A 14,604-nucleotide genomic window follows, 5' to 3' on the forward strand; every position below is an offset into this window, starting at 1 on the left:
TTTTGGCTTCTCCATGCGATACATCCCTGATGTGAGAACCAGTTGGAGAGGGTTACAGTTACCATTACAGTTACCGTTACAGTTACCATTACCATTACAGTTACCGTTACCATAACAGTTTCCATTACCGTTAGTTACTGTTACTGTTAGTTACCATTACATTTACCGTTCCCATTACAGATATTGTTACAGTTACCATTACAGTTACCGTTACCATTACCGTTGGTTATTGTTAGTTAGCAGTTAGTTACTTTTACCATTATCTTTACAGTTACTGTAACCGTTACTAGTTACTGTTGCCATCACCAGTCACAGTTAGTTACCATTACAGTTACATTCTGAAAATGGCAGCAGTTAGAATCTAAAAGGAAGACATGAGGCAGAAGCTAGAAGCTGATTGGAGAAAGAAGCTGATTAGAGCAAGAGAGGTCAGGTGACCTGAGGAGCAGTGGCAGCCAGGATCAACTAAGTATGAAATGCAAGTTCATTAACAATTGAGAATAACTGTAATATTACAATCCCCTTTGACATTTTGGTTCCCCATTTATATACCCACACTAAAGTAAATATCCCAGTAGATGCCCCCTCCTCCCCATCATCCAAATATCCTGGTTTCAGATTCAGCAGAATCTCTTCCAAGTGGGGAGCAGGGCAGGAACAAGGAGCTTGCCACAGCACCTGCCTCCCTTCCTCGATGCTACTCTCTCTCTGTGACTCACCCTTTCCTCTCTCTCTCTCTCTCTGTCTGTCTCTCTCCCTGTTACTGTATATCTCCCCCTCTATCTCTCTCACCATCTTTTGTCATCTCCCAGATTCATCTTTAGGCTAACTATTACCCAACAACTTGTGCCTTGATCCTAACACTTCAATATTTTCAATTTTACACATTCAGCACAGTCACAGGCCCTTTTTGGCCCCCGAGCCCAATGCCTCCCAATTACACACAATTAGTCTACAGCCCCAGTACATTTTGAAGGATGGGAAGAAACTGGAGCCACTGGAGGTCACACAGACACAGGGAGAATGTACTGACAGCACCAGATTTGAACCTGGTCGGGGTGCTGTAACAGCATTGCACCCTCTCTTTTTTTTTCTCTCATTCCATTCTTTCTCATTCTCTCTCTCTCTCTCCACTGTTGCAGCACCTCATGTTCGCTCTAATCTTCTCCTCTGAGCCACATTTGCACTAATTCTCAGCCACTCCCTTGGGAGAATTCTGGGCTGGAAACCAAGAAAAGCAGGCAGTATCCCAGCGTCAACTCCCATGACCTGAGAACAGCCAACATCCTTCAAATCTCAGATTCCTTTCCCAGTGCAGCAGTGGTTGGGGTTTGGGCAGAACTCACAGCTGTGTGGAGAACGTGAGGCCATTGACCAAGAGATGGGGATTCAAGGTTGTGGGGCTGGAGACACAGAGCTGTATCGTGGCAAATGGAGTTCAGTGCAGGCAATGAGGGGATGTATGCCTGCAGCATTAATGAGGCTGGGCTGTACACCATCAATGGGAGCCAGAAGGCAGCCACACATGGATCAGAAAACACAGAGGTTTCCAATATAGAGATGGAGAGGTTGTGCTCCAACTTCCTAAAACCTTGGTCACTCCTCACCTAGAGAACTGCAGGCAGTCCAGTCATCACACCATGGGAAGGAAGTGGGTGCTGAGAAGATTCAACACGATAATAACTGCATGGAGCCATTCTGATTAGAGAGGAGAGATTAAGATAGGGCAGGATCCAGGAGAGGTGCTGAAAGGAAACCTTTCTCCCCATCAGAGGTAGATAGACGAGGACAGGTCTTGGGTAAGGGTGGGGGGGTGGTGATTTTGAAGGGATCTCTGGGGGACTTTCGCCACCTGGAGAGTGGAGATTGCCTCCCACACCCTGCTGGAGAGAGCAAGGCAAGCAGTCACTGCCAGCATTGAAGAGCTGGGAGATGGGAGAGATTGAAAAAGGTGCTCACTGGCCAGCAGGAAGGAATGGGGCTGAATGGCCTCTTTCCATACTGTATCCTTCTATGATTCTGTGACCCTGACAGATGGGACCAGAGTAATTGACATACAGCAGAGAACAAGCCATTTGGCCAACTAGTCCATGCTGACCAATGTGTATTCCTGGGTTAATCCCTTTAATATACATGTGGTCCTCATCTCTCTGAGCCCCTTCCTTTTGAATGTTAATACCATGCCCGCTTCCTCTGGCAGTTGGTTCCAGAAGTGGACCACCCTCTGAGGAAAAAAATGCCCCTCAGGCCCCTCCTGAATCTCTTCCCTATCATATGGTCAGAGGTGTCAGCCCAACTTGTCCACACCAATACTATGGCCCGACCAACACTGGTCCCAGCTGCCTGAGGAGTTTCTTGGCAAATATCACCGTCAATGGTTCTATAGCCAAAATGAAGAGAGCCAGAGATAATGGGTATCCCTACCTGTGAGACCTGATTAATGGGAATGCTGAGGAAATTTGACCATTAGCTGCAACCCTGGCTTTGGGCTCATAATATAATGCCCTGAATCAATTTATAAAAGTCTGCCTGAGCCCAAATCTTTCCAGTGCTTTAAACAAAAAGTCCCATTCCAATCTGTCAAAAGCCTATTTGGCATCTAGGGACACAGCAACACTTGGATCCCCACTTGACTGTGCCAATTGTATTATATTGAGGAGTCCGCAGACCTTCTCTTTTGCAAAAAGCCTGTTTGATCCACGTTTGTTAATTTCAGCAAAACTTTGTCAATCTATTTGCCAAAGCTTTGGCAATTATCTTATAGTCCACATTCAATCATGAAATAGGTCTATCAAGTGACAGTTTCAATGGATCCCTGTCCTTTTTAGTATCACCAAAATTATTGCCATTGAAAAACGATTTTTGGAGGGTATGTGTCTCAACTGCCTGTTCTATCACCTCCATAAAGAGGGGTATCAAGAGATCCTTAAAATCTTTATAAAATTCAGGAGGAAACGCATCCTCCCCCAGAGATTTATTAAATTGTAATTAATGTAGTGGTTCCCTTATTTCAGTGAAGGGAGTGTTCAGTCCCCTCTGTTCCTCAAAATCTAAATTTGCTAGCTCCAGTTTTGACAGATTTAGAATAAAATTGCTTAAAAGCCTCATTTATATCCTGCAGTTTATAAGAAATCCTGTCTGTTTCCATTTTAACAGCATTGATCATTCATGATCTGTTCTGTTTCCAACTGCCAGGAGAGGACCTTGTGGGCTCTTTCCCCAAGCTCGTAGTTACTGTTCTTTAGTTCTCATAATTGTTTTTTGCAATTCTATGTTTGTAAAGTATTGTACTTGAGCTTTTTATTAATATATCTTAAATTTTTCCTCAGAGACTAATTTTTAAAGATTCTTTTCCAAAACATTAATCTCCTGTTCCAATTCCTCACCTCCCTCTCCCTCATATACTCTTTCTTGATCTTTGATGTATAACTAATTATCTGTCCTCTCAAATATGCTTTTAGAGGATCCCATATAATGAATTTGTCAGTAGTGGAATTACAGTTGGTCTAACAGAACATTGCAATTTCTCTTCTAATGAAATTACAAAACTCTGGGTTTTTTTCAATAACTAAGGAGCCATCTGTTCCACATCTTTTGTTGGTCTGACATTGCAATTGTTAATATCAAGAGTGAACGATCTGACCAAAGACTTGCAGTATATTCAGCTCTCATGATCCTACCCTCCAATTGGGTTGATATCAAAAACAAATCTATTCTGGAGAATGAATCATGTTGCCTTGAATAAAAAGGATAGTCTCTTTCCCTTGGATGCCACCTTCTCTAAGTGTTCATTCATTTCAACACCCCCATTAATACCAAAGTAGCCTTGGCTGTCTTTGTCTTTGTTACTTTCCTTACTGACTTATCTTGAACCAGATCCATACAGAAGTTAAAATCCCCACCAATTAAAATATTTTCCTGTGCATCTGCCAATTTCATAAATATTTTGTGTATACATTTTTCATCATCTGTATTTGGCACATACACATTCATCAGGGTCCAGGACTCTGAATATATCTGATAGTTTACTATTATACACCGACCTGAAATATCCGCAACTGCATCCTGAACTCTAACTGGAACATTTTCCTATCAGAATTGTTACTCCTCTTTACTTTTTAATCGAATGAAGAAGCTATGACCTGGCCAATCCTTGCCCTCTTTAATTTCCGATGTTCATTTTTTGTTAAATGGGTTTCCTGAAGGAAGGCCAGGCCAACCACCAATTTTTTTAATGTGCCAATACTCTTTTTCTTTTCACTGTGCTATTTAAACCTTTAAAGTTGAAGCTAACATATTTTACAGTACTACTCATTACCCCAAAGGTCATTACCAAATTTATTATCCTCTGCCCCCACACTCACCCCCTCAAAGATAAATAATACCTGCCCATAAGAGTAGGGCAACTAACTCTGTACAAAACAAACTTAGAAAGAAAAGAAAAAGATTATAAGATTATAATATTGCTGATGTTCAGATAGTAGAAAATAACTCCACCCCCTCTATCCACTGATCTGTGCTTATTGCACTCATCCACGTGTGATTGACATCCCCATTCTCTCAGAGTATTTCCAGATCTACCATTAATACACATGTACCAGAAGAAAACTGAGGAAAAAAAACCTATTTCAACACAAGTGAATACATTACCAGAAGAAGTAAAACTAAAATAATTTACAGTCCATTCAGCATGTTAAGTATTATTACTCTGCCCTCTAAACTCTGGTATACTATTAACATACTCTGTCACTTTATTAATGTCTGACACAAATTTTCTTTCTCCACCTTGCAAAATAACCGTGAGATTTGCTGGATAACGCAAAACAAAATTGTACCTTTTTGTCTTAAGATCCTTTTAAACAGATCAAACTCGCACCTGCATTTAAGCAATGTGGTGCTTATATCGGAGTCAAAAACTCTTTTTTCCCCTCTCCCTCCAGTGGACCTCCTCTTGCCTTGGCCCCCTTAGCTGCAATTCTTAAAATCCTTTCCCTGACAAGGACAGAGCATAAGGATCTGTGGGCTCTTTCTATTTCAACCATCTCAATCTCTTCTTTACCAGGACCATAGGGATCCATTCCTGGAAAAGAATATATTGGGACTGTTCCTTCTGTCCCTTCCTTCAACCTCACTATCTTAATATTATTTCTTCTGCTAAAGTTTTCCCAAACAGTCCTTCCAGTGAAGCAACACCTCATGTGTATCCATTGTCTACTGTATCTGGTGCTCCTGTGGTGGTCTTCTCCACATCAGGGAGACTGGACACAGACCAGGAGATTGTTTCACTGAGCACCTTCACTCTGACTGCATCGGGATCTCCCAGTGGCCAGCCACTTCAATTCCCACACCGACATGTCTGTCCATGGCCTCACATATCGTCCCACCAAGACCACCGTAAATTGGAGGAGAATCACGAAATTTTCTTTCTGGATGGCATTAACCTCCTTGTTCTCCCTTGTCTCTTTTCCACCCCTTTCCTCTCCATTCACAGAGCCATCTCACCCTCCCCCCATTTGCCCTCCCTCCCTTATCCACCTAATACCTCATGACTGTGGGACTGTGCTCCTCCTCCTGCCCCTCTCTCCCACCATTTTGTTTGGGTGCCTGCCCACATTTTACTCATGATGAAGGGCTCAAGCCCAAAACGTCTGATATGTACCTTTATCTTTTCTATATAAAGCGACCTGCTGAGTTTCTCCAGCATCATTTTTTACTTCAATTTTCATGTTTTTCTCATGCAGAGGTGGAGTTATCCGAGGACTCCTTGTCGACAGCAGCCCCTTCAGCCAGTGCCAGCTTCCAGCCCGTGACCAAGTCAGTAATACACACTGCATCGTTCACAAGGCAGCCCCTTCACACCTCCTAAGACATCAGGGGTCAGAGAGAAGGATCTGGGACAAGGCAGAGCCATGCCTGGGTTACCCTAGCATGGAGCTCCAGGGGTGTCGTGGTGTGAAATACTTGTCAGCTCATTTGAAGGGAAATCCAATGTGAACAAACTCACATCCCAGACAAGTGGGCTGGGCCCAATTCGGCACAAACTGATCAAGGCTGCCCCAAGGACTGTCCCCATCAGCATCCAGTGGCTACATCCCAGGGCAGGAACGGGCCATTGGATCTGCCCCACCCCCACCCCAGGTCTGACACGCACCTCCATTCTCTTATTGCACATCCTCAGGTGTTTCTCAAGCCCCGCGTTCTGCTTCTCCAGGCACATCACCTTATCTGGAGAAAGGAAATATCCACATCAGCACAGATATACACGGCCTGGCCAGTGTGGGGTGGGGGGTGTGAGATGGGGTATGTGAGGAAGGGGGGAGATGGAGGGGGAGTGAGGGAGGGGGAGTGAGGAAGGGGGAGATGGAGGGGGTGTGAGGAAGGGGGAGATGGAGGGGGTGACAACAGGGTGGGGAAGAGAAAGGTGGAAAAGGTTGTAGGAGAGTGCTCATCCAGGGCTCTCCCACACCAACTTCCTGTGAGTGGATGCTGTGATCCCACTGGTCTGAAACCCACCATGTCACTCCCCACAGACCCTGCTAGTCCTGCAGGGTTTGCTTCACTTGAACCCTGGCCCCCGATGGCTTGGGGACTTACACTCCAGGTCCTGGATGGCTTTCTCGCTGTGCCGCTGCACAGCCTGATGTTGTTTCACCTGGTCCTGCAGCTCAAAGATGGTATCCTCGAGATCCTTCATGTCCCATTCCCTTTGTCCAGTTCCATCTTGTTCCCTGGAATCCACCTGCAACCAGAGATGATCTCAGAATCTACACATTACCTGCCGCAAGACACAAAAGCAGCAGCAATGTTCAGAATCTCTCCTCTCTCGGCAGGTTCTCATGTCACACAGATATTGAATGTGTATTTGGAGATGGGGTTTAATGTGGAGAATTTGGCTGGTGATTTCACTTCTCTGGAACAGACATGAGGGGTTGCAGTTATTGCGGTGGCAGATTTTCCTCCATGAGAATTTTCTCCAGAAGGAAACAGGCCCTTTATCCCAACATGACCCACTGAGCTAGCCACAATCAATTTGAAACCGGTCCTGTCCACATACCTACAGTCATTGCCAACTCTACTCATTCTCCAAACAGCTCATTCCATTTCCCCTCCACCCTTGCTGTGAAGAAGTTGCCCCTCAACTCCTCTTTAATTTTCCCTCTGATCCATGGCCTCTAGTTTTAGGCTCCCCTCTCCTGAGAAAAAGACTGGGAAGTAGACATCTTGCCCTAATGATGTTATAAACTTCCATAAGGTTCACATTGGCCTCCACCGTGCCAGGGGAAATGTACTGTACAAACCCAGTCCCTCCTTACAATTCAAGCCCCCTCCTGAGTTCTAGAAACATTCTTGTGAATCTTTTCTGCATCCTGTCCAGATTATTGACATGACTGGGAAGGGCTCAGTCCTGAAACGTCGGTGATATATCTTTACCCCCTATGGACACTGTGAGAATGGCTGAGTCCCTCCAGCATTTCTGTGTGACCTGCACACAGTACGTGTCTCACCAATGTCTCCTACAGTTGTAATATATTGTCCCTGCTCCTGTGCTCAATGTCCTGATGTCCTGAAGTGTCACCACTTCCATGGAACTGTGTACCTAGACCCCAAGTCTCTCTATTCTATAATACTCCCCAGAGCTCCACTCTTCAATCTGCCAGTCCTGCCCAGGTTTAACCTATCAAAGTGCATCACTTCACACTTGTCGGAGTAAAACTCCATCTCCATCCCATGATTCGTTTCCCAGGGTGATCTAATCCAGCTGTAATCTCAGAAAACCTTCACCATCCACCATATCAAATTTTAGTGTCATCCGCAAACTTACTCACAGGCCTGGGGGCCTGCCCCGAGGGGTATTTAAAAGGGTCCACAGATATAGAGGAAACTTTGCTTGTAGTTTCCCAAAATTCCTTGATTCCTGAAAAGATTCTAGCAAGTTGGGAAATCGAGAACCAGTTAGCATAGCAGTTGGTGTAACACTGTTACAGCACCAGCAGATCAGGACCGGAGTTCAAACTCTTCACTGTCTGGAAGGAGTTTGGACATTCTCCACATGCCTTCTCAGAAGCTTTGGTTTTCTCCCACCATTCAGGGGGTTTGCATATGTACATTTTTTTAAATCTGAAAAACTGGCTCCATAAATGTTGGTAATATTGAATAGAGGGTTGGCTGCTGGTTTAGCCTGACACCTGTCATTGGTGAAGTGCAGACCCACTTGTTTCAGTATGAAAAGAGAGTGAAAGGAAGAGAAATCTGACCACTTTAGCAGACAATGTGACAGATGAGAGTAAGGAAAACCAGTAGATGTTGCATATTTTAGATACACAGCACGGGAACAGGCCATCACAGCCCAGAAGCCCATGCCACCCAATTAACCTATTTTGGAGGGTAGGAGGAAACCGAAGCCCCCGAGATCTCATCTCAGCGCTCTGCTGGGGGCAGCATGTCGGCCCATGCTCCTGCAACGTGTGGTCCCGGCCACCCTTGTCCTCCAGGAGCCCATTACTCCGAGCGTCCCAATTGGGGCAATGCAACCTCCTACACACATGCCCTGGCAGGGCATGAGGTTGAGGAATTGGAGGTTAGGGAGCACGAGAAGAGCCTACCCCTGTTAGAAGGGGTGGTGTTCACTCGGCGAAGCCTCCCTGCCCCATGCCTCAGCTGGCCCTTCACTCCAGAGCTCAGTGTGTCCGGTCGTATCTGACAACTGTGCATCGACACCACTTGCCCACTGTGGGCGACCCCCACCCGCTTGCGGGCTGGACCCTGCAAAACCGGCTCCTTCAACCCCTCCTTAGTGATGGGACCAGTAGCTCTGCCTGATGGCAGAGGGGATGGGGAGGGCCGAGAGGGCAGGAGGAAGAGGGGAGGGGCACAGGGGAGATGGTTGAGAGCCAAATGTTGAGGGCAGGGGAAGAGGAGAGGAGAGAGGTCAGTGGGCAGACAACACACCCCAAACCCCCCCCCATACATACTGCCCCCTCTCCCATACACAACCCCCCTCTCACCCATGCACACTACCCCCTTTCCCATACATACCGCCCCCTCATACACACCGCCCACTCTCCCATACTCAACCCCCCTCTCCCATACAAACCGCCCTCTCCCATACAAACCGCCCTCTCACCCATACATACTGCTCCCTTGCTGCCATATTCCCACTTCTTGACCCCACTCCCCCTCCTCCCTCCCCAAGCTCACTGCCCATCCCCAGATCCCCCTCTCCCCAATGCCCACTCCACCATGCCAACTACTTGTCCCCAGACCCCTTCCTCCCTCCCCTACTCCTTGTCCCCAGACCCCTTCCTCCCTCCCCTACTTCTTGTCCCCAGACCCCTTCCTCCCTCTCCTACTCCTTGTCCCCAGACCCCTTCCTCCCTCCCCTACTCCTTGTCCCCAGATCCCTTCCTCCCTCCCCTACTCCTTGTCCCCAGACCCCTTCCTCCCTCCCCTACTCCTTGTCCCCAGACCCCTTCCTCCCTCCCCTACTCCTTGTCCCCAGACCCCTTCCTCCCTCCCCTACTCCTTGTCCCCAGACCCCTTCCTCCCTCCCCTACTCCTTGTCTCCAGACTTCTTCCTCCCTTCCCCACTCCCTCCCCCCCCCCACACTAATTGGAGCCAAAAGCAGAGGAAGACTCCCCTGAACCCCTCAAGTGATGCAGGGCTGACCCTGACCTCTGCCCTTGAATGTGGTACCTGGACTTCTGGCCCTGGTCACTGGGCTCTTGGGTCGTGCTCCTTTCTTGAAGTCCCCTCAGCAAGCTGACTCCCCTTGACCTGCTGGATGTGATAGGGACGAGTGACAGAAGGTGGGATCTATGGGGGGTCAGCAGTATTGGGAAAATCACACCATGAACTCTGGAGTTCGGAGGGGGGGGGGGTCATTCAGAGTTGGGGGTTTCACACGGTAGCCTCTGGTGTCGGGGAGAGTCACGACGAGATGTCATGTACTGATGTCCTGACCCACACCCACACGGCCGGAGCGTTGGCCCTCACGTATGGAGGTCACGATTATTGGGCAGGAGGCGGGTTCTGGTTCACCAGCAGAGGTGATGGGTAGAGGTCGAGTGGATAAATCCAGAGGTGGGGAACATCCCTCCCTGCATCCTGCTGCCCTTGTACCTCACTGAGCTGAGCGGGTCTGTGTGGCAGGAGGCCAGCATGGGAGGGCATCATTCCCGAGGGAGGAGGCAGCGTTGCACGGACGCCTGTCTTCTTCCATCCTCCATTCTTCATCATGTCTGTCAGTGAATTCCCCACTCTGGGGATCCTGGGGTGGGGCCAGAGAGAGAGAGACAGACAGACAGACTATACACGGGGGGCCGAGAGACGGGACCCGCCTCCTCCCCACCCCAATAGCAGCCACCTCCATCACGCCCCATAAACGGCTTGCACCTCCCTCCGCGCAACTACCTGTTCAGACGGGACTGCGGCCTCCGGCACCACACCGACTGGAGGGCGGCTGGCCCGCCCCGGCCCCGCCCCGGCCCCGCCCCGGCCCCGCCCCGGCCCCGCCCCGGCCCCGCCCCGGCCCCGCCCCGGCCCCGCCCCGCGAGTGGCTCCAGGTGGAGCCGCTGGCCGTGAGGATCTTCTTCGGCCCACCGTGCAGACGAACGTCTTGTGAAGCCCGGCCGCCGCTTGTCTGGACGGGGAACCGGCCGTCTCCGCCATCTAGTGTCGCGACCGGTCGCCGCAGCTCCGCCAAGACGGGATGAATGGGCAAAATGGCTGTCTTCCTGACCCATAATCCCCCACGCAGTGGGAACCGCTCTGCCATCGCGAGGGAAACACAGCGGCTCCTGCTGCGCGGGGCATTATGGGTCAGGAAGACAAAGACAGCCATTTTGCCCATTCATCCCGCATTGGGCGGAGCGCTGCATCCCTGGAATGGAGATTCATGATTGGGCCAGGGCCTCGGACATTGGGCGGGAAAGGCGCCCCGAGTCTGTGCCCTTCTGAAATGTCACAGAACCTGTGACAGAGCAAAGCCGGGGCTGGAGGAAGTTGAGCCCGCGAACAAGTCCCAAGGAGGCGCGTTTGTGGGGCGCTGGAGGCAAGGGAGGTGGGAACAGGTGGGGATGGTTTGTGGAGCAAAGGCAGGGAGGGCGGGGATGTGAATGGGAGGATTGCCAAGGGGAGGACAGGAATGGACTGGAGGGAATAAATAGAAGTCTCGGCAAGGGGACGTGCCCTGGACATCCTGTTAGCTTCTGCCTGCTTATTGATGGCTTCTCCAGATAGGCGAGGTTTGTCCGTCGGCAGTGGCTCCGAGCGCCAAGTGCACAGTTCCTGCCTCCCCATCACCCACTCGCCGACACAACTTGGGCAACATCGCCTGTCTCCCGGACACGGACCCGCGCCCAGATACAAACTCCCACTCGTCTATCCAAAGGTTTACCCAGAGGCAGAACTCACACCCAGACTAAGGAAGACAGTCCCAATCTCTCCACTCCATTCTCAACGACCCTGGATGTTAGCCCGTCCAAATTCCTCCCTGCCCTCCACTCCGCTGCGTGTTGGGAAGTTCTCGGTCGGCAGACCCACGAGCTCTGAAAAATGCAAGTGGGAACCATCTGGCCTCAGGCATAGAGTCAGAATTATGAACACTGGTGCCTCATCCACACGCCCACTCACCAAGAGGGCTCTGATGGTCCCGAGGGCTGACGCAGACTTCAGGATGGTTAGAGGTCAGAGTGAAGAGGAAGTTCATAGACCGAGTCGAGGCAAATGTGTGCTCCTGGGCGGAAGGAAACGGCCTCAATGTTGGGAGATCGCTGGTCTCCAGGGCAAGGACACCTCCTCTGATTCAGCCACCAGAAAGGATCCCCATCAGAATCCGTACAGACACTGCAGCGATGCAGAAATTGCAAGACCCTGCAACTTCCTGTCCACATCTCATTCCAAGGCTATCAATTAGAACTCATTACTGGGAATTATGCAGTCACGCAAGTCAATACTGCAGCTGAGCTAAGAATGGGGAAGTCACAAACACTGGTTTCATTTCAAAATGAAATAGCCCCTTCTCGCCCTGGCACCTCTGAGCCTCACTGCTCTGGAGACACGTCTCCCTCCAGTGCCCTAGTCATCAGATCACCAGCGACGATGAAGCATTGGCCCTTCCTACCTGCCCCCGAGTCATGGGAACGTGAGTCGATGTGGGTTGGTGAAAGGGAACTCGGGCTTGACAGTTCTTTGAGAATCTTTTGTTGAAGTTGCATATGATATAAATAAAGAGGAACCAGTGGGGACGTTCCCACGGCGGATTCCAGAAGGCGCCCTGCTGATGGTGATCCAACAGTAACAAAGCCCACCTTGTAGGATCGTCATTCCCAACCTTTACTCGGCTATGCCCCCACTATCCCGGGACAGACAGTATGATCCTCATTCCCTGTCAAGTTCTGGTTTCTTCCATATTTCTCTCCCACAGACTACATTAAAAAAGTATGGAGTCAGGAGGGTCTGTGTGTGAGGAGCCGCTTCGATTGAATTAATTATTGGCGCTGGGAAGGAGAGAGCAGACGACGACGTCAACACAGCTGAGAGGGAGGTTTGAAAAGTTGAGGAGCTCTTGCCTCTTCAATAAATCCTTTATTGAAGGATTTTAAAACCACATCCATGAACACACATTCAATAAATAATGGTTTGTGTGTATGTCTAGATAAACACCCCCATCCCTCCTGTAAAAAAGAACAAATGTTGGGAGAGCCAAGAAGAAATTGTAAAGCCTCAATACAAACCATGATAGAACCGGGGTAACCAGCAGGATGGGCTGTCAGAGAGTCCTGAGAAATTTGAAACCAACGGGTTGTGAAGATGGGCTCCATATTTTCACAAAAATGTTGATTAAACTTAATAGTAGATTATATTGTCTCCAGTGGAATACAAGAACACAATTCAGCGCGCCACCTGTCCACCCCGAAATCGATATCTGATTTCCAAGTCTTGGCCACGCACTTCCTTGAGGAACACCTAAAGCCAATTGTAAAAATTCAGTTTGCGACATTGTTAAACTTAATTTCGGTCAAGCCACTTTAATATCATCAGGTCCTGTGGGAGTTCAACCCCTAATATTTTCTCCAAACAATTTCTATTCTGGGACACTCCCAAATAAAAATTAACCAACTTCCTGATCACATCTAAAACAAAAATCTGATCATGTTGGTATCATTTTTTTTATTTTTGAGGAGTTAAATATAATTGATGCAAAAAATCATCAATAAACATCAATCATTTTCATATTTTCTTTATTTGAATGCATCCAATCATTTTCATCTCCTTGTCTATTTAAATCAACCTCCCATCTTCATCTCGATTTATGAACTCCTAACTTGGGAGCCACCCTGACATATCAATAATTCTAATTCAGAAGGAGCAGAGCACCCCTGTGGCCATTCCCATCAACAATAGGTCGACTGATTTAGATACTGTTAGTGGGGATGACCTACCAGCGACAAGTTGAAGTGGTCATATCTCTGGCACTGAGACTGGACCCTCAGCTCAGAAGGGAAGGAGGGAGGAGAGGAGTGCAGAGGTGTTAGGAGATTTGATAGGGGGACAGAGAGGAGGTTCTGTGCAAGAGATTGAGGGTTTCGGATGTTGCCTCCCTGGTGCCAGGGTCCGTGATATCTCGGATCATGTTCTCCTGATCCTAAGGAGGGAGGATGAGCAGCCAGATGGCCTGTTTTCTCTACTGTCGTGTTCTATGGTTATGTGAAGTAAAAAGAAGACAAGGTTTTTAATTAAATGTAGGTAAGACTCCTGTTGAGAATGGTCAGTGTAGAATATGGAGAAATATCTGGGTATAAGGTCAACACAAATAAAAGCGAAGTGATGCCAACGAGTAATGTGGACTATACAGAACTCAAAAGAGAATCTCCATTTAAATGGCAATCACAAGGGATTCAATACCTTGGTGTCAGGATAGACAATAATTTAAACCACTTGTACAAACTAAATTATCAGCCATTAATAAGGAAAATACAGGAAGATTTAGAACATTGGAAAGAATTGCCGCTAACGTTGATAGGGAGGGTGAATTGCATTAAAATGAACATATTCTCATGGATACAATACTTATTTCAAACATTACCAATTCCCTTAACAGAGAAATTCTTTGCAGAAAACTAAGGAGAATAATAAGGAAGTTCTTTTGGAAAGGGAGAAAATCGAGGGTAGTGCTTGATAAATTAACAGAGAGGTATAAATCAAGGTGTATTGCAGTTACCAAACTTCAGAAATTATTACAGAGCTGCGCAATTAAGGTACTTATCAGATCAGAAAAAAACCAGATTGGACTAAGATAGAGCTAAATAAAATAGGAGAGAAGGTACCGGAACATATACTTTATAAATGGGATGAAAAGCTGGTGCAATATAACAACTTACCAGTACTGCATCATTTACTTGAAACATGGAAGAAGATACACGTAGAAAGGAAAAAAATAAATTAACAAATACCAAAAATGCTATTGACGCAAAATCCACTAATCTCTTTTACAATAGATCATTTATTTTTTAGAGAATGGGAGAGAAAAGGAATCAAGAGAATAGAAAATTGTTTTTTGGGAAATAATTTATTAACATTTGAATAGTTGAAAGACAAATATG

At 47.7% G+C, this 14,604-nt stretch overlaps 2 protein-coding genes across 4 annotated transcripts in view; one reads left to right on the forward strand and one right to left on the reverse strand.

Moving 5' to 3' along the window:
* Nucleotides 1-13,239, forward strand: part of zswim7 (zinc finger, SWIM-type containing 7) — a 70,689-nt gene extending 57,450 nt beyond the window's left edge. The window contains exons 5-6 of one of the 3 annotated variants that reach the window (XM_069912733.1): nt 5,742-5,814; nt 11,236-13,239. In XM_069912733.1, the coding sequence (XP_069768834.1) occupies nt 5,742-5,810 (69 nt within the window). In that variant the 3' untranslated portion in view covers nt 5,811-5,814; nt 11,236-13,239. Of the gene's footprint in view, nt 1-5,741; nt 5,827-11,235 lie in introns of those variants that run through there. The other 2 variants (XM_069912734.1, XM_069912730.1) reach the window with 2 other exon arrangements.
* Nucleotides 5,693-12,142, reverse strand: LOC138750634 (uncharacterized). The gene is made up of 4 exons (XM_069912728.1): nt 11,414-12,142; nt 10,121-10,268; nt 6,595-6,739; nt 5,693-6,225 (listed from the first exon to the last, which is right to left on the reverse strand). The coding sequence occupies exons 1-4, from the start codon at nt 11,569-11,571 to the stop codon at nt 5,924-5,926; spliced, it is 753 nt and encodes a 250-aa protein (XP_069768829.1). The 5' UTR covers nt 11,572-12,142; the 3' UTR covers nt 5,693-5,923.
* Nucleotides 13,240-14,604: the final 1,365 nt, after the last annotated feature.

Source organism: Narcine bancroftii, unplaced genomic scaffold, assembly GCF_036971445.1.
Source record: "Narcine bancroftii isolate sNarBan1 unplaced genomic scaffold, sNarBan1.hap1 Scaffold_211, whole genome shotgun sequence".
NCBI lineage: Eukaryota > Metazoa > Chordata > Chondrichthyes > Torpediniformes > Narcinidae > Narcine > Narcine bancroftii.